The following is a 26,394-nucleotide window of genomic DNA, read 5'->3' on the forward strand; positions in this document are numbered from 1 at the left end:
AGAGAGAGAGAGATAGGGGGAGAGAGAGAGAGAGATAGGGAGAGAGAGAGAGAGAGAGGCAGAGAGATAGGGAGAGAGATATATAGGGAGAGAGAGAGAGAGAGAGAGAGGCAGAGAGATAGGGAGAGAGAGATATAGGGAGAGAGAGATAGGGAGAGAGAGATAGGGAGAGAGAGAGAGAGATAGGGAGAGAGAGAGAGAGATAGGGAGAGAGAGAGAGATAGGGAGAGAGAGAGAGAGAGAGGCAGAGAGATAGGGAGAGAGAGATATAGGGAGAGAGAGATAGGGAGAGAGAGAGAGATAGGGAGAGAGAGAGAGAGATAGGGAGAGAGAGAGAGATAGGGAGAGAGAGAGAGAGAGAGAGATAGGGAGAGAGATAGGGAGAGAGAGAGAGATAGGGAGAGAGAGAGAGAGAGAGAGATAGGGAGAGAGAGCGAGATAAGGAGAGAGAGAGAGAGAGATAGGGAGAGAGAGAGATAGGGAGAGAGAGAGAGAGAGATAGGGAGAGAGAGAGAGAGAGAGAGAGATAGGGAGAGAGAGAGAGATAGGGGGAGAGAGAGAGAGATAGGGAGAGAGAGAGAGAGAGAGAGAGGGAGAGATAGGGAGAGAAAACAGGCAGAGAGAGCAAGAAAAAAGCAGAGAGGCAGAGAGAGTCACACATGCAGAGAACGAGAGAGAAAACACGGAGAACAGGTCATAGAATCCCGACAGTGCAGAAAGAGGCCATTCAGCCCATCGAGCCTGCACTGAAAATTACCCAGGATTCCCACATAACGCCAAGTATTGATCCCGCTAATCCCCTTGGGGCAATTCAGCATGGCCAATCCCCGCAAGCTGCACATCGATCAGTTAAAGTTTATTTATTAGTCACAAGTCAGGCTCACATTAACACTGCAATGAAGTTACTGTGAAATTCCCCTAGTCGCCACAGTCCAGCGCCTGTTTGGGTCAATGCATCCTAACCCGCCCGTCTTTCAGACTGTGGGAGGGAACCGGAGCACCCAGAGGTGTCTTTGGACACTGAGGGGCAATTTAGCAGGGCCATTTCCCCTAACCTGCACATCTTTGGACTGCGGGAGGAAACCGGGGCACCCGGAGGAAACCCACGCAGACACGGGGAGAATGTGCAAACTCCACACAGAGAGTGACCCGAGCCAGGAATCGAACCCGGGTCCCTGGCGCTGTGAGGCAGCAGTGAACCCGGGTCCCTGGCGCTGTGAGGTAGCAGTGAACCCGGGTCCCTGGCGCTGTGAGGCAGCAGTGAACCCGGGTCCCTGGCGCTGTGAGGTAGCAGTGAACCCGGGTCCCTGGCGCTGTGAGGTAGCAGTGAACCCGGGTCCCTGGCGCTGTGAGGCAGCAGTGAACCCGGGTCCCTGGCGCTGTGAGGTAGCAGTGAACCCGGGTCCCTGGCGCTGTGAGGCAGCAGTGAACCCGGGTCCCTGGCACTGTGAGGGAGCAGTGAACCCGGGTCCCTGGCACTGTGAGGCAGCAGTGAACCCAGGTCCCTGGCGCTGTGAGGGAGCAGTGAACCCGGGTCCCTGGCGCTGTGAGGGAGCAGTGAACCCGGGTCCCTGGCACTGTGAGGCAGCAGTGAACCCAGGTCCCTGGCGCTGTGAGGGAGCAGTGAACCCGGGTCCCTGGCGCTGTGAGGCAGCAGTGCTAACCCGGGTCCCTGGCACTGTGAGGCAGCAGTGAACCCGGGTCCCTGGCACTGTGAGGCAGCAGTGCTAACCCACTGTGCCTCCCCACTCCAGACTGTTAAAACACTCTCTGAAACGGCCAGGAAAGCTGCTTAGGGATGAGTGATAAATGGTGGCCCAGCCAGCGATGCCCACATCCCATGAATGGATAAAGAACAGACGGCGAGTGTGTGCAACATGTGGTACAGTGCACACAACTCTACAAGTGTCCACCAACCCCAGGGGCGGGGGTGGCATTATTACACACACAGGGAGAAGACAGAGTGAGTTCAAACCCTTTAATCCTCACCTATGACCCTTAACCCCACGGGGAATTGCTGGCAACGGGATGAGGACATGTGATGCCTTCCGCAGGTGAGCAGCCAGAACCTCTGATCGTTGTGGAGCTGTGACCTGAGAAGGTGTGTGTCGGAACGTGAGGGGTGCAGAACCTCACGGAGAGGCAGCACTGCCCATTCCCTGGGTGTGCGCAGCGCGGAGAATCAGGCTCGAACCACTCCCTGCACACTCACCTTCTCCCGAAGCAGCGTCATGCAGAAGTCCACCTCCTTCTGTCGGAGCGACTGCAGCTGGGGGGTCCCGTGGTGGTCCACAATCAGCCGCAGGTACGTGTAAATGATCATGGCAATCAACATGTTACTCTTCAACACCCACTCCCTGAAAGACAGGCACAGCTTAACGCGGTGAGGCGGGTACAGGAGCCCTGTGACTGTCCCCCCCACTCTCCCCCAAACCAACAACCTCCCTGACAGAGAGCCGGGTACAGGAGCCCTGTGACTGCTCCCCCCACCCCCCCCCATACACTGCCCCAAACCAACAACCTCCCTGTCAGAGAGCTGGGTACAGGAGCCCTGTGACTGTCCCCCCACTCTCCCCCAAACCAACAACCTCCCTGTCAGAGAGCCGGGTACAGGAGCCCGGTGACTGTCCCCCCCACTCTCCCCCAAACCAACAACCTCCCTGACAGAGAGCCGGGTACAGGAGCCCTGTGACTGCTCCCCCCACCCCCCCCATACACTGCCCCAAACCAACAACCTCCCTGTCAGAGAGCTGGGTACAGGAGCCCTGTGACTGTCCCCCCACTCTCCCCCAAACCAACAACCTCCCTGACAGAGAGCCGGGTACAGGAGCCCTGTGACTGTCCCCCCACTCTCCCTCACACTGCCCCAAACCAACAACCTCCCTGACAGAGAGCCGGGTACAGGAGCCCTGTGACTGTCCCCCCACTCTCCCTCACACTGCCCCAAACCAACAACCTCCCTGACAGAGAGCCGGGTACAGGAGCCCTGTGACTGTCCCCCCACTCTCCCTCACACGGCCCCAAACCAACAACCTCCCTGACAGAGAGCCGGGTACAGGAGCCCTGTGACTGCTCCCCCCACCCCCCACCCCCCCATACACTGCCCCAAACCAACAACCTCCCTGACAGAGAGCCGGGTACAGGAGCCCTGTGACTGTCCCCCCACTCTCCCCCACTCTCCCCCAAACCAACAACCTCCCTGTCAGAGAGCCGGGTACAGGAGCCCTGTGACTGTCCCCCCACTCTCCCCCACTCTCCCCCAAACCAACAACCTCCCTGACAGAGAGCCGGGTACAGGAGCCCTGTGACTGTCCCCCCACTCTCCCTCACACTGCCCCAAACCAACAACCTCCCTGACAGAGAGCCGGCTACAGGAGCCCTGTGACTGTCCCCCCACTCTCCCCCACTCTCCCCCAAACCAACAACCTCCCTGACAGAGAGCCGGGTACAGGAGCCCTGTGACTGTCCCCCCACTCTCCCTCTCACTGCCCCAAACCAACAACCTCCCTGACAGAGAGCCGGGTACAGGAGCCCTGTGACTGTCCCCCCACTCTCCCCCAAACCAACAACCTCCCTGACAGAGAGCCGGGTACAGGAGCCCTGTGACTGTCCCCCCACTCTCCCCCAAACCAACAACCTCCCTGACAGAGAGCCGGGTACAGGAGCCCTGTGACTGTCCCCCCACTCTCCCCCAAAGCAACAACCTCCCTGACAGAGAGCCAGGTACAGGAGCCCTGTGACTGTCCCCCCACTCTCCCTCTCACTGCCCCAAACCAACAACCTCCCTGTCAGAGAGCCGGGTACAGGAGCCCTGTGACTGTCCCCCCACTCTCCCTCTCACTGCCCCAAACCAACAACCTCCCTGACAGAGAGCCGGGTACAGGAGCCCTGTGACTGTCCCCCCCACTCTCCCCCAAACCAACAACCTCCCTGACAGAGAGCTGGGTACAGGAGCCCTGTGACTGTCCCCCCACTCTCCCTCTCACTGCCCCAAACCAACAACCTTCCTGGCACAGAGACAACTGGGTACAGGGCTCCCCACACCTTCCAACACTGCCCCAAACCAATACTCTCCCTGATACAGAGTGCTGTTTAGTGAATGAAATGCTTTGCCACCTGTGAGTGGTGTTTGAGGAGAATCACAGAGTCACAGAGATTTACAGCAGGGAAACAGGCCGCTCGGCCCAACCCCTCCGTGCCGACCAGGTTTCCCAATCTGAGCTGGTCCCATTTCCCTGCGTGTGGCCCCGTCTCCCTCTAAACCTTTCCCTATCCATGTACCTGTCCAACTGTCTTTTAAATGTTGTCCTTGCAGCCGCCTCTCCCCCCCCCCAGCTCATTCCACACCAACCCCCCCCCCCCCCCCTCCCCCCACCTCTGGCAGCTCATTCCACACACGCACCACCCTCTGTGTGGAAAAAGTTACCCCTCAGGTCCCCCTTTCCCCTCTCACCTTAACCCTCTAGTTTTGGACTCCCCCCTTCCCTGGGGGAAAAGACCCCGGCGATTCACCTGATCTACTCCCCCTCATGATTTTATAAACCTCTATAAGGTCACCCCCTCATCCTCCTACCCTCCAGGGAAAAATGTCCCAGCCTATCTTTAGACTTCAAACCTTCCAGTCCCGGTAGCATCCTTCTTTGCTCCCTTTCCAGTTTAATAACAGTGGAACAGGGGAGTTTAAGGGGCACAGAACAGGAACAAGACATTCAGCCCAAATGACTTATCCCCCAAGCCCCTCCCTACTTCATCCCAGCTGCATCAACCCACCCCAGCGACTGAGGGCAACGAGGGAAACTGGGCTCTTCGCACTAAGGGCAAGATTTAATAGAGGCATTTAAAATGCAGCAGGGTGGCACAGTGGTTAGCAAAAAAACAAAGAACAAAGAACAGTACAGCACAGGAAACAGGCCCTCCAAGCCTGCGCCGCTCCATGGTCCAACTAGACCAATCGTTTGTATCCCTCCATTCCCAGGCTGCTCATGTGACTATCCAGGTAAGTCTTAAACGATGTCAGCGTGCCTGCCTCCACCACCCTACTTGGCAGCGCATTCCAGGCCCCCACCACCCTCTGTGTAAAAAACGTCCCTCTGATATCTGAGTTATACTTCGCCCCTCTCACCTTGAGCCCGTGACCTCTCGTGATCGTCACCTCCGACCTGGGAAAAAGCTTCCCACTGTTCACCCTATCTATACCCTTCATAATCTTGTACACATAGAAATCATAGAATAGAAACCCTACAGTACAGAAAGAGGCCATTCGGCCCATCGAGTCTGCACCGACCACAATCCCACCCAGGCCCTACCCCCATATCTACCCACTAATCCCTCTAACCTACGCATCTCAGGACACTAAGGGCAATTTTTAGCATGGCCAATCAACCTAACCCGCACATCTTTGGACTGTGGGAGGAAACCGGAGCACCCGGAGGAAACCCACGCAGACACGAGGAGAGTGTGCAAACTCCACACAGACAGTGACCCAAGCCGGGAATCGAACCCAGGTCCCTGGAGCTGTGAAGCAGCAGTGCTAACCACTGTGCTACCATGCCGCCCATACACCTCTATTAGATCTCCCCTCATTCTCCGTCTTTCCAGGGAGAACAACCCCAGTTTACCCAATCTCTCCTCATAGCTAAGACCCTCCATACCAGGCAACATCCTGGTAAACCTTCTCTGCACTCTAACGCCTCCACGTCCTTCTGGTAGTGCGGCGACCAGAACTGGACGCAGTACTCCAAATGTGGCCTAACCAGCGTTCTATACAGCTGCATCATCAGACTCCAGCTTTTATACTCTATACCCCGTCCTATAAAGGCAAGCATACAATATGCCTTCCTCACCACCTTCTCCACCTGTGTTGCCACCTTCAAGGATTTGTGGACTTGCACACCTAGGTCCCTCTGTGTTTCTATACTCCTGATGACTCTGCCATTTATTGTATAACTCCTCCCAACATTATTTCTTCCAAAATGCATCACTTCGCATTTATCCGGATTAAACTCCATCTGCCACCTCTCCGCCCAATTTTCCAGCCTATCTATATCCTGCTGTATTGCCCGACAATGCTCTTCGCAATCCGCAAGTCCAGCACTGCTGCCTCACAGCGCCAGGGACCCGGGTTCACTGCTGCCTCACAGCACCAGGGACCCGGGCTCACTGCTGCCTCACAGCGCCAGGGACCCGGGTTCACTGCTGCCTCACAGCGCCAGGGACCCGGGTCCACTGCTGCCTCACAGCGCCAGGGACCCGGGTTCACTGCTGCCTCACAGCGCCAGGGACCCGGGTTCACTGCTGCCTCACAGCGCCAGGGACCCGGGTTCACTGCTGCCTCACAGCGCCAGGGACCCGGGTTCGATTCCAGGCTTGGGTCACTGTCTGTGTGGAGTCTGCACGTTCTCCCCGTGTCTGCGTGGGTTTCCTCCGGGTACTCCGGTTTCCTCCCACAGTCCGAAAGACGTGCTGGTCAGGGTGTATTGTCCGTGCTACATTCTCCCTCCGTGTCCCCGAACAGGCACCAGAGTGTGGCGACTAGGGGATATTTTCAGTAACCTCATTGCAGTGTTAATGTAAGTCTTACTTGTGACACTGATTAATAAACTTTGCTTTAAAATTAAAAAGGGTGTGGTAGAGTAAATAAGACAAAAAGGGCTTCATCACAGTGTCAGGGAATCTGGGTAACCAGAGCGGGGCTGATTCAAGAGAATGGGCTAAAGAATGTGTGTGTGTGTGTGTGTGTGTGTGCGCGCGCGCGCGTGCCTGTGTGTGTGTGCACGCCTGTGTGTGTGTGTGTGTGTGTGCGCACCTGTGTGTGTGCGCGCACCTGTGTGTGTGTGTGCACGCCTGTGTGTGTGTACGCCTCTGAGAGTGCGTGCACACGCCTGTGTGTGTGCGCACACCTGTGTGTGTGTGTGTGTGTGTGTGTGTGTGTGCATGCACGCCTGTGAGAGTGTGTGCGCACACCTGTGTGTGTGTGTGTGTGTGCGCACACCTGTGTGTGTGCGCGTGCCTGTGTGTGCGCACCTGTGTGTGTGTGCGCGCGCCTGTGTGCGCACCTGTGTGTGTGTGTGTGTGCGCACCTGTGTGTGTGTGCGCGCACCTGTGTGTGTGTGCGCGCACCTGTGTGTGTGTGTGTGCGCACCTGTGTGTGTGTGTGTGCGCACCTGTGTGTGTGTGCGCGCACCTGTGTGTGTGTGTGCGCACCTGAGTGTGTGTGCGCGCACCTGTGTGTGTGCACCTGTGTGTGTGTGTGCGCACCTGTGTGTGTGTGTGTGTGTGCGCACCTGAGTGTGTGTGCGCGCACCTGTGTGTGTGCACCTGTGTGTGTGTGTGTGTGTGTGTGCGCACCTGTGTGTGCGCGTGTGTGCGCACCTGAGTGTGTGTGCGCGCACCTGTGTGTGTGCACCTGTGTGTGTGTGCGCACCTGAGTGTGTGTGCGCGCACCTGTGTGTGTGCACCTGTGTGTGTGTGCACCTGTGTGTGTGTGTGTGTGTGCGCACCTGAGTGTGTGTGCGCGCACCTGTGTGTGTGCACCTGTGTGTGTGTGTGTGCGCACCTGAGTGTGCGCACCTGTGTGTGTGTGTGCGCACCTGTGTGTGCGCACCTGTGTGTGTGTGTGCACCTGTGTGTGTGTGTGCGCACCTGTGTGTGCGCACCTGTGTGTGTGTGTGTGTGTGTGTGCGCACCTGAGTGTGTGTGCGCGCACCTGTGTGTGTGCACCTGTGTGTGTGTGTGTGCGCACCTGAGTGTGTGTGCGCGCACCTGTGTGTGTGCACCTGTGTGTGTGTGTGTGCGCACCTGAGTGTGTGTGCGCGCACCTGTGTGTGTGTGTGCGCACCTGAGTGTGTGTGTGTGCACCTGTGTGTGTGTGTGTGCGCACATGAGTGTGTGTGCGCGCACCTGTGTGTGTGCACCTGTGTGTGTGTGTGCGCACCTGTGTGTGCGCACCTGTGTGTGTGTGTGCACCTGTGTGTGTGTGTGCGCACCTGTGTGTGTGTGTGTGTGTGTGCGCACCTGAGTGTGTGTGCGCGCACCTGTGTGTGTGCACCTGTGTGTGTGTGTGTGCGCACCTGAGTGTGTGTGCGCGCACCTGTGTGTGTGCACCTGTGTGTGTGTGTGTGCGCACCTGAGTGTGTGTGCGCGCACCTGTGTGTGTGTGTGTGTGTGTGTGCGCACCTGAGTGTGTGTGTGTGCACCTGTGTGTGTGTGTGTGTGCGCACATGAGTGTGTGTGCGCGCACCTGTGTGTGTGCACCTGTGTGTGTGTGTGTGTGTGCACCTGTGTGTGTGTGTGTGTGTGCACCTGTGTGTGTGTGTGTGTGTGTGTGTGTGCGCACCTGAGTGTGTGCGGGCACCTGTGTGTGTGCACCTGTGTGTGTGTGCACCTGTGTGTGTGTGTGTGTGTGTGTGTGCGCACCTGTGTGTGCGTGTGTGCGCACGTGTGTGCGCACCTGTGTGTGTGTGCGCACCTGTGTGTGTGTGCGCGCACCTGTGTGTGTGTGTGCGCACCTGTGTGAGTGTGTGCGCACCTGTGTGAGTGTGTGCGCACCTGTGTGTGTGTGTGTGTGCGCACCTGAGTGTGTGTGTGTGTGCGCACCTGAGTGTGTGTGTGTGTGTGCGCGCACGCCTGTGTGTGTGTGCGCACCTGTGTGTGTGCGCACCTGAGAGAGTGCGCACCTGAGAGAGTGTGTGCACGCCTGTGAGAGTGTGGGCGCACGCCTGTGTGTGTGTGTGTGTGCGTGCACCTGTGTGTGTGTGTGTGTGCACGCCTGTGAGAGTGTGCTCACGCCTGTGTGCGCGCACGCCTGTGAGAGTGTGCGCGCGCCTGTGAGAGTGTGCGCGCGCGCCTGTGAGAGTGTGCGCGCGCGCCTGTGAGAGTGTGCGCGCGCCTGTGTGAGTGTGCGCCTGTGTGAGTGTGCGCGCGCGCCTGTGTGAGTGTGCGCGCGCGCCTGTGAGAGTGTGCGCGCGCGCCTGTGAGAGTGTGCGCGCGCGCCTGTGAGTGTGCGCGCGCGCGCCTGTGTGAGTGTGCGCCTGTGTGAGTGTGCGCCTGTGTGAGTGTGCGCGCGCGCCTGTGTGAGTGTGCGCGTGCGCCTGTGAGAGTGTGCGCGTGCGCCTGTGAGAGTGTGCGCGTGCGCCTGTGAGAGTGTGTGCGCGCGCGCCTGTGAGAGTGTGCGCGCGCGCCTGTGAGAGTGTGCGCGCGCGCGCGCCTGTGTGCGCGCGCGCGCCTGTGTGCGCGCGCGCGCCTGTGTGCGCGCGGGCGCCTGTGAGAGTGTGCGCGCGCGCCTGTGTGAGTGTGCGCGTGCGCCTGTGAGAGTGTGCGCGTGCGCCTGTGAGAGTGTGCGCGTGCGCCTGTGAGAGTGTGCGCGCGCGCCTGTGAGAGTGTGCGCGCGCGCCTGTGAGAGTGTGCGCCTGTGTGAGTGTGCGCGCGCGCCTGTGTGAGTGTGCGCGTGCGCCTGTGAGAGTGTGCGCGTGCGCCTGTGAGAGTGTGCGCGTGCGCCTGTGAGAGTGTGCGCGCGCGCCTGTGAGAGTGTGCGCGCGCGCCTGTGAGAGTGTGCGCGCGCGCCTGTGAGAGTGTGCGCACGCGCGCCTGTGTGCGCGCGCGCGCCTGTGAGAGTGTGCGCGCGCGCCTGTGTGAGTGTGCGCGTGCGCCTGTGAGAGTGTGCGCGTGCGCCTGTGAGAGTGTGCGCGTGCGCCTGTGAGAGTGTGCGCGCGCGCCTGTGAGAGTGTGCGCGCGCGCCTGTGAGAGTGTGCGCCTGTGTGAGTGTGCGCGCGCGCCTGTGTGAGTGTGCGCGTGCGCCTGTGAGAGTGTGCGCGTGCGCCTGTGAGAGTGTGCGCGTGCGCCTGTGAGAGTGTGCGCGCGCGCCTGTGAGAGTGTGCGCGCGCGCCTGTGAGAGTGTGCGCGCGCGCCTGTGAGAGTGTGCGCGCGCGCCTGTGAGAGTGTGCGCACGCGCGCCTGTGTGCGCGCGCGCGCCTGTGAGAGTGTGCGCGCGCGCCTGTGTGCGCGCGCCTGTGTGCGCGCGCGCCTGTGTGCGCGCGCGCGCCTGTGTGCGCGCGCGCGCCTGTGTGCGCGCGCGCCTGTGTGTGTGCGCGCGCCTGTGTGTGTGCGCGCGCCTGTGTGTGCGCGCGCCTGTGTGCGTGCCTGTGTGCGTGTGCGCGCCTGTGTGCGTGTGCACGCCTGTGTGCGTGTGCGCGCCTGTGTGCGTGTGCGCGCCTGTGTGTGTGTGTGCGTGCGTGCGCGCGCACGTGTGTGTGTGCGTGCGTGCGCACGCCTGTATGTGTGCGCGCGCGCGCCTGAGTGTGTGTGTGTGTGTGTGTGTGCGTCTGTGCGCACGCGCAAGCGTGCTGGGGTGAATTATGTTGTTTAAACGCAGCGAGTTGTTGAGGAGTGGAAGGCACGGCTAAATGGACGGTGGAAACAGATTCAACAGGAACTTTCAAAAAGGGGGGGGGCGGGAGGAATTGGAAAGACAACAAAAATGAAAAAGAGAGGGATGGAGGGGGAACCGAGCGGGATGGGGGGGGTGGGAAGGGGACAGCAGTGGGGGGAGGGGAGGGGGAAAGGGGAATGGGCGGGGAGGAGGGATATGGGAACAGGGTGAAGAGACGTGATCAGAACTATTTGTTGAGGTGATGGGTAAAAGCCAGCGGAGTGGCCTGCTTTGCCATGGAAATCCTGTTAATTCCCCCTCCCATTAACCCCAACCCCCAGCGGCAGCGCTGCTGAATCTGATAATGGGGTCTCTAATATATTCAGTCTGCCTGGGTTCTGAGGAACAAGCCTGCTTTGTGGAGCGTCACCAGTCAGTGCCGGCCTTGGCTGGGCTGCCCACAACGATCCACTGCTGCAGCAGGCAGGAGCGAATGGGTGCTGCCCTCCCCGGCAGCCCCTCTCCCCGAATGGCTGCCGACAGCTCCCGCAACACTGATGGCCCTGTGAAGCTTCAGCGCAGTCCCCCCGGGCCGTGAGGAACAATCACTGCGCAATAACAGAGAGGGTGATTATACAGCAAAGACCGAGGGAGGAGAGAGAAGCAGTCACGAGCAGCAGATACCACTCCACCCTCACTCCCCAGCCTTTCCTGACTGTCTCTCTCTCTCTCGCTGATACCACCCACCTTGTTCACATTTCCCGAATGTCCTCTCACTCCCCATTTATCACCCCCCTCAAACCAAGGAGGTGTCCTATATCCCCCTCTGACTACCTTCCCGAGGACCTCCTACTCTGCCTCTTCTCCCTTCTAAAGCTCCTGATCTACCGGTTCTTCACAGCATCTTACAGTGCAGAAGGAGGCCATTCAACCCATCGGGTTTGCATTGACCACAATCCCAGCCAGGCCCTATCCCCATATCCCCAACACACCCAGAACAGGTACAGCACGAGGTTAGACACAGAGTAAAGCTCCCTCTACACTGTCCCCCCATCAAACACTCCCAGGACAGGTACAGGACGGGGTTAGATACAGAGTAAAGCTCCCTCTACACTGTCCCCATCAAACACTCCCAGGACAGGTTCAGCACGGGGTTAGATACAGAGTAAAGCTCCCTCTACACTGTCCCCATCAAACACTCCCAGGACAGGGACAGCACGGGGTTAGATACAGAGTAAAGCTCCCTCTACACTGTCCCCATCAAACACTCCCAGGACAGGTACAGCACGGGGTTAGATAGAGTAAAGCTCCCTCTACACTGTTCCCCATCAAACACTCCCAGGACAGGGACAGCACGGGGTTAGATACAGAGTAAAGCTCCCTCTACACTGTCCCCCATCAAACACTCCCAGGACAGGTACAGCACGGGGTTAGATACAGAGTAAAGCTCCCTCTGCACTGTCCCCCCATCAAACACTCCCGGGACAGGTACAGCGCGGGGTTAGATACAGAGCAAAGCTCCCTCTACACTGTCTCCATCAAACACTCCCAGGACAGGTACAGCACGGGGGTTAGATACAGAGCAAAGCTCCCTCTGCACTGTAAGAGGAGTGGGCCATTCAGTCACAAGAGCCCCTGCTTTCCCTCCGACAGTGCCTTCTCTCTGGATAACCCAGCAGCCATGTTATCGCTCTGCTGTTCAGCGTGGCGAACCGCCTGGCGCTCTGCTCACCCTTACCTTTGCTCCACCAGGATCTCAAGCACACTCTCCGCCAGCCAGATATTCTTCGGAGTCACATCTCCTCCTGCGGGGTAAGAAAGATCGAGAGGGGTCACAACCCTAATCGGCTCATGTCCAGGATGCGGAGGTGCCGGCGTTGGACTGGGGTAAACACAGTAAGAAGTCTCACAACACCAGGTTAAAGTCCAACAGGTTTATTTGGAATCACGAGCTTTCGGAGCGCTGCTCCTTCATCAGGTGAGTGGAGAGGTAGGTTTCATAAACGAGGCATATAGAGGCCAAGACACAATTGCACAATAATGGTTGGAATGCGAGGTCTTTACAGGTACAGACAGTGCGAGTGGAGAGAGGAATAATCATAGGTTAACTGAATTGTCTCAAGCCAGGACACCTAATGATCTGGGGGACCCGGGTTCGAATCCCGCCACAGCAGATGGTGGAATTTGAATTCAATAAAAAATCTCTGGAATTAAGAATCTACTGATGACCCATTGTCGGAAAAACCCATCTGGTTTCCTTTAGGGAAGGAAATCTGCCGTCCTTACCCCGGTCTGGCCTACATGTGACTCCAGAGCCACACAGCAATGTGGTTGACTCTCAACTGCCCTCCAAGGGGCAACTAGGGATGGGCAATAAATGTTGGCCCAGCCAGCGACGCCCGTGTCACTGCTGCCACCTAGCGCGAGGGACCCGGGTTCGATTCCCGGCTTGGGTCACTGTCTGTGTGGAGTCTGCACGTTCTCCCCGTGTCTGCGTGGGTTTCTTCCGGGTGCTCCAGTTTCCTCCCACAGTCCAAAGATGTGTGGGTTAGGTGGATTGGCCGTGCTAAATTGTCCCTCGGTGTCAGGGGGGCGAGCTTGGGTAAAGAAATAAAGTTATGGGAATAGGGCCTGGGTGGGAATGTTGTCGCTGCAGACTCGACAGACCGAGTGGCCTCCTTTTGCACTGGAGGGATTTTATGATTCTAAATCCACCTAACCCGCACGTAGTTGGATTGTGGGAGGAAACCGGAGCACCCGGAGGAAACCCACGCAGACACGAGGGAGAATGTACAGAATCCACACAGACAGTGACCCAAGCCGGGAATCGAACCTGGGTCCCTGACGCTGTGAGGCAGCGGTGCTAACCCACTGTGCCACCGTGGTGTAAGTACTTGCAGCATTATTCCAGCAGGGAGTCTCTAAACATTGCAACAGACGCAATAAAGGCGACAAGAGCAAAAAGGCAGCAAGGCGGAGGGAGAAAGGACAAAAGGAGATGAAGTGCGTCAGTCGTGGATAAATCGCGCTGCGGCCTGGTGCGGGGAGAGCGGACAGAACACACTGGGTTAGAGAACGGAACGCCTGGCAACCTCCCCATCCCATCTCAGACCCTGCGGTTAGACAGAGGAAGAGATACTCACCAGCAATTTGTTTCATTAAGGTCATACACACTCCATCTGCCCCCAACACAGCATTCTTCACAATTTCCCGCACCAACCAGACCAACTGGGGACAAAGCAGAGAAAGAATTCTCACACCTCCATCAACATGTTTGGATATCACTGTATTCAACTCCTGCTGCTGCAAGCTCACACACCGAGGAACCAGCAACAGCACAATGCTGCTTTAACATAGAAGACATTTGAGACATGGTAACAACCATCTCCACCCGCAGATCCGTCCCCACCCGTACTGTACCCCAGTGTTATACAGCGACAGATCCGTCCCCACCAGTACTGTACCCCAGTGTTATACAGCGACAGACCCGTCCCCACCAGTACTGTACCCCAGTGTTATACAGCGACACACCCGTCCCCACCAGTACTGTACCCCAGTGTTATACAGTGACAGACCCATCCCCACCAGTACTGTACCCCAGTGTTATACAGTGACAGACCCGTCCCCACCAGTACTGTACCCCAGTGTTATACAGTGACAGACCTGTCCCCACCAGTACTGTACCCCAGTGTTATACAGCGACAGACCCGTCCCCACCAGTACTGTACCCCAGTGTTATACAGTGACAGACCCGTCCCCACCAGTACTGTACCCCTGTGTTATACAGTGACAGACCCATCCCCACCAGTACTGTACCCCAGTGTTATACAGCGACAGACCCGTCCCCACCAGTACTGTACCCCAGTGTTATACAGTGACAGACCCGTCCCCACCAGTACTGTACCCCAGTGTTATACAGCGACAGACCCGTCCCCACCAGTACTGTACCCCAGTGTTATACAGTGACAGACCCGTCCCCACCAGTACTGTACCCCAGTGTTATACAGTGACAGACCCGTCCCCACCAGTACTGGACCCCAGTGTTATAGTGACAGACCCGTCCCCACCAGTACTGTACCCCAGTGTTATACAGTGACAGACCCGTCCCCACCAGTACTGTACCCCAGTGTTATACAGTGACAGACCCGTCCCCACCAGTACTGTACCCCAGTGTTATACAGCGATAGACCCGTCCCCACCAGTACTGTACCCCAGTGTTATACAGTGACAGACCCGTCCCCACCAGTACTGTACCCCAGTGTTATACAGTGACAGACCCGTCCCCACCAGTACTGTACCCCAGTGTTATACAGCGACAGACCCATCCCCACCAGTACTGTACCCCAGTGTTATACAGTGACAGACCCGTCCCCACCAGTACTGTACCCCAGTGTTATACAGTGACAGACCCATCCCCACCAGTACTGTACCCCAGTGTTATACAGCGACAGACCCGTCCCCACCAGTACTGTACCCCAGTGTTATACAGTGACAGACCCGTCCCCACCAGTACTGTACCCCAGTGTTATACAGTAACAGACCTGTCCCCACCAGTACTGTACCCCAGTGTTATACAGTGACAGACCCATCCCCACCAGTACTGTACCCCAGTGTTATACAGTGACAGACCTGTCCCCACCAGTACTGTACCCCAGTGTTATACAGTGACAGACCCGTCCCCACCAGTACTGTACCCCAGTGTTATACAGTGACAGACCGGCCCCACCAGTACTGTACCCCAGTGTTACACAGTGACAGACCCGTCCCCACCAGTACTGTACCCCAGTGTTATACAGTGACAGACCCGTCCCCACCAGTACTGTACCCCAGTGTTATACAGTGACAGACCCATCCCCACCAGTACTGTACCCCAGTGTTATACAGTGACAGACCCGTCCCCACCAGTACTGTACCCCAGTGTTATACAGTGACAGACGCGTCCCCACCAGTACTGTACCCCAGTGTTACACAGTGACAGACCCATCCCCACCAGTACTGTACCTCAGTGTTATACAGCGACAGACCCGTCCCCACCAGTACTGTACCCCAGTGTTACACAGTGACAGACCCGTCCCCACCAGTACTGTACCCCAGTGTTATACAGTGACAGACCCGTCCCCACCAGTACTGTACCCCAGTGTTATACAGTGACAGACCCGTCCCCACCAGTACTGTACCCCAGTGTTATACAGCGACAGACCCGTCCCCACCAGTACTGTACCCCAGTGTTATACAGTGATAGACCCGTCCCCACCAGTACTGTACCCCAGTGTTATACAGTGACAGACCCGTCCCCACCAGTACTGTACCCCAGTGTTATACAGCGACAGACCCGTCCCCACCAGTACTGTACCCCAGTGTTATACAGCGACAGACCCGTCCCCACCAGTACTGTACCCCAGTGTTATACAGTGACAGACCCGTCCCCACCAGTACTGTACCCCAGTGTTATACAGCGACAGACCCGTCCCCACCAGTACTGTACCCCAGTGTTATACAGTGATAGACCCGTCCCCACCAGTACTGTACCCCAGTGTTATACAGCGACAGACCCGTCCCCACCAGTACTGTACCCCAGTGTTATACAGTGATAGACCCGTCCCCACCAGTACTTTACCCCAGTGTTATACAGTGACAGACCCGTCCCCACCAGTACTGTACCCCAGTGTTATACAGCGACAGACCCGTCCCCACCAGTACTGTACCCCAGTGTTATACAGCGACAGACCCGTCCCCACCAGTACTGTACCCCAGTGTTATACAGCGATAGACCCGTCCCCACCAGTACTGTATCCCAGTGTTATACGGTGACAGACCCGTCCCCACCAGTACTGTACCCCAGTGTTATACGGTGACAGACCCGTCCCCACCAGTACTGTACCGTGTTATACAGCGACAGACCCGTCCCCACCAGTACTGTACCCCAGTGTTACACAGCGACAGACCCGTCCCCACCAGTACTGTACCCCAGTGTTATACAGTGACAGACCCGTCCCCACCAGTACTGTACCCCAGTGTTACACAGTGACAGACCCGTCCCCACCAGTACTGTACCCCAGTGTTATACAGTGACAGACCCGTCCCCACCAGTACTGTACCCCAGTGTTATACAGTAACAGACCCGTCCCCACCAGTACTGTACCCCAGTGTTATACAGTGACAGACCCGTCCTCACCAGTCCTGTACCCCAGTGTTACACAGTAACAGACCCGTCCCCACCAGTACTGTACCCCAGTGTTATACAGCGACAGACCCATGCCCACCAGTACTGTACCCCAGTGTTATGCAGTGACAGACCCATCCCCACCCGTACTGTCCCCCAGTGTTATAGTGACAGACCCGCCCCCACCAGTACTGTACCCCAGTGCTATACAGTGACAGACCCGTCCCCACCAGTACTGTACCCCAGTGTTATACAGTGACAGACCCATCCCCACCAGTACTGTACCCCAGTGTTGTACAGTGACAGACCTGTCCCCACCAGTACTGTACCCCAGTGTTATACAGTGACAGACCTGTCCCCACCAGTACTGTACCCCAGTGTTATACAGTGACAGACCTGTCCCCACCAGTACTGTACCCCAGTGTTGTACAGCGACAGACCCGTCCCCACCAGTACTGTACCCCAGTGTTAAACAGTGACAGACCCGTCCCCACCAGTACTGTACCCCAGTGTTATACAGTGACAGACCCATCCCCACCAGTACTGTACCCCAGTGTTGTACAGTGACAGACCTGTCCCCACCAGTACTGTACCCCAGTGTTATACAGTGACAGACCTGTCCCCACCAGTACTGTACCCCAGTGTTATACAGTGACAGACCTGTCCCCACCAGTACTGTACCCCAGTGTTATACAGTAACAGACCTGTCCCCACCAGTACTGTACCCCAGTGTTATACAGTGACAGACCCATCCCCACCAGTACTGTACCCCAGTGCTATACAGTGACAGACCCGTCCCCACCAGTACTATACCCCAGTGTTATACAGTGACAGACCCATCCCCACCAGTACTGTACCCCAGTGTTATACAGTGACAGACCTGTCCCCACCAGTACTGTACCCCAGTGTTATACAGTGACAGACCTGTCCCCACCAGTACTGTACCCCAATGTTATACAGTGACAGACCTGTCCCCACCAGTACTGTACCCCAGTGTTATACAGTGACAGACCGGCCCCACCAGTACTGTACCCCAGTGTTATACAGCGACAGACCCGTCCCCACCAGTACTGTACCCCAGTGTTATACAGCGACAGACCCGTCCCCACCAGTACTGTACCCCAGTGTTATACAGTGACAGACCCGTCCCCACCAGTACTGTACCCCAGTGTTATACAGTGACAGACCCGTCCCCACCAGTACTGTACCCCAGTGTTATACAGCGACAGACCCGTCCCCACCAGTACTGTACCCATGTTATACAGTGACAGACCAGTCCCCACCAGTACTGTACCCCAGTGTTATACAGTGACAGACCCGTCCCCACCAGTACTGTACCCCAGTGTTATACAGTGACAGACCCGTCCCCACCAGTACTGTACCCATGTTATACAGCGACAGACCCGTCCCCACCAGTACTGTACCCCAGTGTTATACAGTGACAGACCTGTCCCCACCAGTACTGTACCCCACTGTTATACAGTGACAGACCCGTCCCCACCAGAACTGTACACCAGTGTTATACAGTGACAGACCCGTCCCCACCAGTACTGTACCCCAGTGTTAAACAGTGACAGACCCGTCCCCACCAGTACTGTACCCCAGTGTTATAGTGACAGACCCGTCCCCACCAGTACTGTACCCCAGTGTTATACAGCGATAGACCCATTCCCACCAGTACTGTACCCCAGTGTTATAAAGTGACAGACCCATCCCCACCAGTACTGTACCCCAGTGTTATACAGTGACAGACCCGTCCCCACCAGTACTGTACCCCAGTGTTATATAGTGACAGACCCGTCCCCACCAGTACTGTACCCCAGTGTTATACAGTGACAGACCCGTCCCCACCAGTACTGTACCCCAGTGTTATACAGTGACAGACCCATCCCCACCAGTACTGTACCCCAGTGTTACACACTGACAGACCCATCCCCACCAGTACTGTACCCCAGTGTTATACAGTGACAGACCCATCCCCACCAGTACTGTACCCCAGTGTTATATAGTGACAGACCCGTCCCCACCAGTACTGTACCCCAGTGTTATACAGTGACAGACCCGTCCCCACCAGTACTGTACCCCAGTGTTATATAGTGACAGACCCGTCCCCACCAGTACTGTGCCCCAGTGTTATACAGTGACAGATCTGTCCCCACCAGTACTGTGCCCCAGTGTTATACAGCGACAGACCCGTCCCCACCAGTACTGTGCCCCAGTGTTATACAGTGACAGACTCGTCCCCACCAGTACTGTACCCCAGTGTTACACAGCGACAGCCCCGGTTGGGACATGAGTGTTTGGAGTGCTGTACAAGCCTCACCTGGATTCTGACCGTGTCCTGAAGTTTCAAATATTTCTCCATCAGCAGCTGGTTAATCTTAATTAAAATCAGGTTCATGCCGTCTCTGCTCACCAACATCAGATCCCGGTAACACTGCAACACAAAGTCAGACAGCACTGTCATACCCTGCAGACGAGAATAACTCCCACACGCTGCAGGACATGCATCCATACAGTCAATGTGACCCAGCTGTTACAACACAGAGGATCATAGTGGATAGTCAGAAGCTTTTCCCCAGGGCGGAAGAGTCAATTACTAGGGGGCACAGGTTTAAGGTGCGAGGGGCAAGGTTTAAAGGAGATGTACGAGGCAAATTTTTTTTACACAGAGGGTGGTGGGTGCCTGGAACTCGTTGCCGGGGGAGGTAGTGGAAGCAGATACGATAGTGACCTTTAAGGGGCGTCTGGACAAATACATGAATCATAGAATCCTACAGTGCAGAAAGAGGCCATTCGGCCCATTGAGTCTGCACCAACCACAATCCCACCCAGGCCCTATCCACATATCCCTACATATTTACCCACTAACCTCTCTAACCTATGCATCCCGGGACACTAAGGTGCAATTTAGAATGGCCAATCAACCTAACCCGCACATCTTTCGGACTGAGAGAGGAAACCGGAGCACCTGGAGGAAACCCACGCAGACACGGGGAGAATGTGCAAACTCCACACAGACAGTGACCCAAGCCGGGATTCGGACCCGGGTCCCCGGAGCTGTGAAGCAGCAGTGCTAACCCACTGTGCTACCCAATAGGATGGGAATAGAGGGATATGGTCCGCGGAAGGGTAGGGGGTTTTAGTTCAGTCGGGGCAGCATGGTCGGTGCAGGCTTGGAGGGGCCGAAGGGCCTGTTCCCGTGCTGTAATTTTCTTTGTTCTTTGTAATCCGCTTTAACTCGCTTCGCAGTTTGTTGAAAGTGTTTGGGAGGGTGTGAACTGTTCTTCGTTAACACGGAGAGGTTCATGAACAGAAAGACCGGACACTCACTCAGTTATTTACTGAACGAACCGGGAACTTTAACTCAACAAGTAACACATTAATTAAAGGAAGGTTCGACCGAAATGCTGTTCAAATAAAGACAAGGACCATTCAGTACCAAAACAGTAATAACAGAATCTTAGTCACTCTCAATAAATATATGTATGGTAAGTGCTAACCACTGATTTTGATTTGATTTATTATTGTCACATGTATTAACATACAGTGAAAAGTATTGTTTCTTGCGCGCTGTACAGACAAAGCACACCGTTCATAGAGAAGGAAAGGAGAGAGTGCAGAATGTAGTGTTACAGTCATAGCTAGGGTGTAGAGAATCAAATTTACAGATCCCGTACAGGCCCAGCCTGTCTACCGCTGGACCTCGCAGAGTGCGACTCAGTGCTCCGTGTCCTGTGGGAAAGGTAAGGTCAGGGAGGAGAGGACAGGAGGAGCTTTTGGTTTGATTTATTATTGTCACATGTATTGGGATACAGTGAAAAGTATTGTTTCTTGCGCGCTGTGCAGACAAAGCATACCGTTCATAGAGAAGGAAAGGAGGGAGTGCAGAATGTAGTGTTACAGTCAGAGCTAGGGTGTAGAGAAAGGTCAACTTAATGCGAGGTAGGTCCATTCAAAAGTCTGACAGCAGCAGGGAAGTTCTTGAGCCGGTTGGTACGTGACCTCAGACTTTTGTATCTTTTTCCCGACAGAAGAAGAGAGAATGTCCGGGGTGCGTGGGGTCCTTGATTACGCTGGCTGCTTTTCCCCGAGGCAGCGGGAAGTGTAGACAGAGTCAGTGGATGGGAGGCTGGTTTGTGTGGGTGGGACTGGGCTACATTCACGACCTTGTGTAGTTCCTTGTGGTCTGTGCCACCTACCCTGCAACAATCCCCTAATTTAGCAGGAATCTCTCACTCTGCCTTTAAAACATTCCAAGACGGTGCAGCCATCGCCTTCTCAGGAAGAGAGTTCCAAACACACACAACTTTCAGAGAAAAGGTTTCTCCTCATCTCCATTTTAACTGGGTGACCCCCTCATCTTTAAACAGTGAATCCTTGTTCACATCCTCCAACAAGAGGAAACATCCGTGGGGGCGGCACGGTGGCACAGTGGTTAGCACTGCTGCTTCACAGCTCCAGGGACCCGGGTTCGATTCCCGGCTCGGGTCACTGTCTGTGTGGAGTTTGCACATTCTCCTCGTGTCTGCGTGGGTTTCCTCCAGGTGCTCCGGTTTCCTCCCACAGTCCAAAGATGTGTGGGTTAGGTTGATTGGCCATGCTAAAATTGCCCTTAGTGTCCTGAGATGCGTAGGTTAGAGGGATTAATGGGTAAATATGTAGGGATATGGGGGTAGGGTCTGGGTGGGACTGTGGTCGGTGCAGCCTCGAAGGGCTGAATGGCCTCTTTCTGTGCTGTAGGGTTTCTATGACCCTCTCCACACCCATCCTGTCAACCCTCAGGTTTTAACCAAGTCACCTCTTACGCTTCTAAACTCCAGCGGATACAAGCCTGACCTGCCTGACCTTTCTCCCCTGGTCGCCACACTCCGGCGCCTGTTTGGGTTACACTGAGGGAGAATTTAGCACGGCCAGTGCACCCTAACCAGCACGTCTTTCAGACTGTGGGAGGAAACCGGAGCACCCGGAGGAAACCCACGCAGACACGGGGGAGAACGTGCAGACTCCGCACAGGCAGTGACCCGAGCCGGGAATCGAACCGGGATCCCTGGCGCTGTGAGGCAGCAGCGCTAACCCACTGTGCCACCATGTCGACTTGTGGGGCTGAATGATCTCCTCCCCCCTCCCCATGTTCTTGTACAGTATCGTGGAGCATGGAAGGAGACCATTCGACCCGTCGTGCTTGTACCGGCTCTTCGCAAGGGCGGACCATTTAATCCCAAGCCCCACTTTTTAAAAAAATCTGTAATCTTGCAAGCTCCTCGCTCTCATACCTGACTCCCCATTGGCAAGTTATTTATGGAATCTGCTTCCACCACCTTCCCAAGTCGAGCGTTCCAGATCCCAGCGTCCTAACGAGCAAAAACAGAAGTCCCATCTTCCCTCGAGAGCTATGATCTCAGTTCAGAGAACCTGTCACCAGGGGGAATGGTTCCCCCAAACCCCCAACCTAGTCTCATTCAAACCTCCCCCAAACCTCTATCCAATCACCTCCTAATCCTAGGAGACACTAGGATCCAAGGGTGCAGTCTCAGAGTAAAGGGACCATAAGACATAGGAGCAGAATGAGGCCACTCGGCCCATCGAGTCTGCCCTGCCATTCAATCATGGCTGATATTTTTCTCATCCCCATTCTCCTGCATTTTCCCCATAACCCCTGATCCCCTTAATAATCAAGAACCTATCTATCTCTGTCTTAAAGACACTCAATGACCCGGCTTCCACAGCCTTCTGCGGCAAAGAGTTCCACAGATTCACCACTCTCTGGCTGAAGAAATTCCTCCTCATCTCTGTTTTAAAGGATCGTCCCTTTAGCCTGAGGTTGTGCCTCTGGTTCTAGTTTTTCCTACTAGTGGAAACATCCTCTCCACGTCCACTCTATCCAGGCCTCGCAGTATCCTGTAAGTTTCAATAAGATCCCCCCCCTCATCCTTCTAAACTCCAACAAGTACAGACCCAGAGTCCTCAACCGTTCCTCATACGACAAGCTCTTCATTCCAGGGATCATTCTTGTGAACCTCCTCTGGACCCTTTCCAAGGCCAGCACATCCTTCCTTAGATACGGGGCCCAAAACTGCTCACAATACTCCAAATGGAGTCTGACCAGAGCCTTATACAGCCTCAGAAGTCCATCCCTGCTCTTGTATTCTAGCCCTCTCGACATGAATGCTCACATTGCATTTGCCTTCCTAACTGCCGACTGAACCTGCACGTTAACCTTAAGAGAATCTTGAACAATGACCCCCAAGTCCCTTTGTGTTTCTGATTTCCTAAGCATTTTCCCATCTAGAAAACCCATTTCCCATTTAAAAAAGGGACGACTCTTTGGAACCGAGATGAGGAGGAATTTCTTCAGCCGGAGGGCGGTGAATCTGTGGAATTCATTGCCACAGAGGAGGTTGGGTCATTGAGTGTCTTTAAGACAGAGATAGAAAGGTTCTTGATTGGTAAGGGGATCAAAATTACGGGGAAAAGGCGGGAGAATTAGGGTGGCACAGTGGTCAGCACTGCTGCCTCACAGCGTCGGGGACCTGGGTTCGATTCCTGGCTTGGGTCACTGTCTGTGCGGAGTTTGTACATTCTCTCCCCGTGTCTGCGTGGGTTTCCTCCGGGTTCTCCGGTTTCCTCCCACAGTCCGAAAGACGTGCTGGTTAGGGTGCTAAATTCTCCCTCAGCGTATCCGAACGGAGTGGGACGACTTGGGGACTTTGACAGCAACTTCATTGCAGTGTTAATGTAAGCCGATTTGTGACACTAATAAGTAAGCTGTAACCTTTTCCCCCCCCTCCCCCAAAACATGTGATCGAATGGCGAAGCAGCCTCGATCGGCCGAATGGCCTTACTCTGCTCCTCTATCTGATGGTTTCCTTGGATGTATTTTACCCGGCTGCAGCTTATAATCCACCCCTCAGTGCTCCCTCCCCTCTCCTGGGCTGCACCCAAGTCTAAAATCAATACAAGCAGCTGCTTAATGCACGCATCCGCAGACTCGATCGGATTAACTACCAACACCCCGGAGATGGCAGCTTCCAGACTTTTAATGATGGAGCTAACAGAATTAAACTGCACCCCACTCTGTGCTTCTCACTCTGCACTCGCTCTGTGCAGACAAGAACCCCTCCAGGACCCTGCACGCCTAGTTCCTTTATTCAAACATGTTAATCTTCAAAACGACTTCCAACCGAGAGAAAACAAAATAACGACCACGGCAGCTGATGCAGAAAACTACTGAAGTCTTCAAATAACAAAAGGCAGAGGGGGAGAGAGAGAGAGAGAGAGAGCAAGGGATATGGGCGGAGGGCAAGGCAGGGTCAGGGTATTGAGTTTGATGATCAAAATGAGTGGTGCAGCAGGCTCGAAGGGCCGAATGGCCTACACATAGAATCCCTACAGTTCAGGAGGCCATACGGCCCATCGAGTCAATACCGACCACAATCCCACCCAGGCCCTATCCCCATAACCCCATGCATTTACCCTGCTAATCCCCCTCAAACTGCGGGGCAATGTAGCATGGCTAATCCACCTAACCTGCACATCTTTGGACACTAAGGGGCAATTTAGCACGGCCAATCCACCCAACCCACACATCTTTGGACACTAAGGGGCAATTTAGCACGGCCAACCTGCCCTAACCTGCACATCTTTGGACACTAAGGGGCAATTTAGCATGGCCAATCCACCTAACCTACACATCTTTGGACACAAAGGGACAATTTAGCATGGCCAATCCACCTACCCTGCACATCTTTGGACACGAAGGGGCAATTTAGCATGGCCAATCCACCTAACCTAGACATCTTTGGACACAAAGGGACAATTTAGCATGGCCAATCCACCTAACCTACACATCTTTGGACACAAAGGGACAATGTAGCATGGCCAATCCACCTAACCCGCACATCTTTGGACACTAAGGGGCAATTTAGCATGGCCAATCCACCTAACCCGCACATCTTTGGACACTAAGGGGCAAGTTAGCATGGTCAATCCACCTAACCTGCACATCTTTGGACACTAAGGGGCAATTTAGCATGGCCAATCCACCTAACCTACACATCTTTGGACACAAAGGGACAATGTAGCATGGCCAATCCACCTAACCCGCACATCTTTGGACACTAAGGGGCAGGTTAGCATGGCCAATCCACCTAACCCGCACATCTTTGGACACTAAGGGGCAAGTTAGCATGGCCAATCCACCTAACCCGCACATCTTTGGACACTAAGGGGCAAGTTAGCATGGTCAATCCACCTAACCTGCACATCTTTGGACACTAAGGGACAATTTAGCATGGCCAATCCACCTAACCTGCACATCTTTGGACACTAAGGGGCAATGTAGCATGGCCAATCCACCTAACCTGCACATCTTTAGACACTAAGGGGCAATTTAGCATGGCCAATCCACCTAACCCGCACATCTTTAGACACTAAGGGGCAATTTAGCACGGCCAACCTGCCCTAACCTGCACATCTTTGGACACTAAGGGGCAATTTAGCATGGCCAATCCACCTAACCTACACATCTTTGGACACAAAGGGACAATTTAGCATGGCCAATCCACCTAACCTGCACATCTTTGGACACGAAGGGGCAATTTAGCATGGCCAATCCACCTAACCTAGACATCTTTGGACACAAAGGGACAATTTAGCATGGCCAATCCACCTAACCTACACATCTTTGGACACAAAGGGACAATTTAGCACGGCCAATCCACCCAACCTGCACATCTTTGGACACTAAGGGGCAAGTTAGCATGGTCAATCCACCTAACCTGCACATCTTTGGACACTAAGGGGCAATTTAGCATGGCCAATCCACCTAACCTACACATCTTTGGACACAAAGGGACAATGTAGCATGGCCAATCCACCTAACCCGCACATCTTTGGACACTAAGGGGCAAGTTAGCATGGCCAATCCACCTAACCCGCACATCTTTGGACACTAAGGGGCAAGTTAGCATGGTCAATCCACCTAACCTGCACATCTTTGGACACTAAGGGGCAATTTAGCATGGCCAATCCACCTAACCTGCACATCTTTGGACACAAAGGGACAATTTAGCATGGCCAATCCACCTAACCCGCACATCTTTGGACACAAAGGGACAATTTAGCATGGCCAATCCACCTAACCTACACATCTTTGGACACTAAGGGACAATTTAGCATGGCCAATCCACCTAACCTACACATCTTTGGACACTAAGGGACAATTTAGCATGGCCAATCCACCTAACCTACACATCTTTGGACACTAAGGGACAATTTAGCATGGCCAATCCACCTAACCTGCACATCTTTGGACACTAAGGGGCAATGTAGCATGGTCAATCCACCTAACCTGCACATCTTTAGACACTAAGGGGCAATTTAGCATGGCCAATCCACCTAACCCGCACATCTTTAGACACTAAGGGGCAATTTAGCATGGCCAATCCACCTAACCTGCACATCTTTGGACACTAAGGGGCAATGTAGCATGACCAATCCACCTAACCTGCACATCTTTAGACACTAAGGGGCAATTTAGCATGGCCAATCCACCCCCTGACCAGTTTGTTAAATCAGACAGCAAAATCCAACACTCTTGCCAAGTCCACAAAACCCAAGTGGTTGCCGTGAGCACACGGAGTTGGGTCGGGGCGCTGTGCGGAGAGAAACAAACCTTGTTGAAAGGTTCAGGCTGCGGCTCAGAATGGCACTGAAGCGGCTGAATAGAACCAGCAAGCGGCTGCTAAATGACTCACCCTTTGCGCCTGCGTGGGCTCTGTTAGAATCAGCGTTAGGAGTCCCAGACAAACCTCCTCGTGCTGCTGTGCACCTTTACAGACCTTTCGGGAAGAGAAGGAGAGAG

General features: G+C 55.1%; 1 protein-coding gene across 1 annotated transcript in view; it reads right to left on the reverse strand.

Annotated features, from left to right (window-relative positions):
* The window catches only part of LOC144489897 (integrator complex subunit 3-like), a gene marked incomplete at its 3' end in the record, with an annotated part of 48,780 nt that extends 22,415 nt beyond the window's left edge, over positions 1-26,365 (reverse strand). The window contains exons 1-5 of the mRNA XM_078207729.1: positions 26,288-26,365; positions 18,853-18,966; positions 13,510-13,594; positions 12,105-12,171; positions 2,213-2,357 (exon numbers count right to left, since the gene is read on the reverse strand). Of these exons, the coding sequence (XP_078063855.1) occupies positions 2,213-2,357; positions 12,105-12,171; positions 13,510-13,594; positions 18,853-18,951 (396 nt within the window). The remainder of the gene's footprint in view (positions 1-2,212; positions 2,358-12,104; positions 12,172-13,509; positions 13,595-18,852; positions 18,967-26,287) is intronic.
* Positions 26,366-26,394: the final 29 nt, after the last annotated feature.

Source organism: Mustelus asterias, unplaced genomic scaffold, assembly GCF_964213995.1.
Source record: "Mustelus asterias unplaced genomic scaffold, sMusAst1.hap1.1 HAP1_SCAFFOLD_2644, whole genome shotgun sequence".
NCBI lineage: Eukaryota > Metazoa > Chordata > Chondrichthyes > Carcharhiniformes > Triakidae > Mustelus > Mustelus asterias.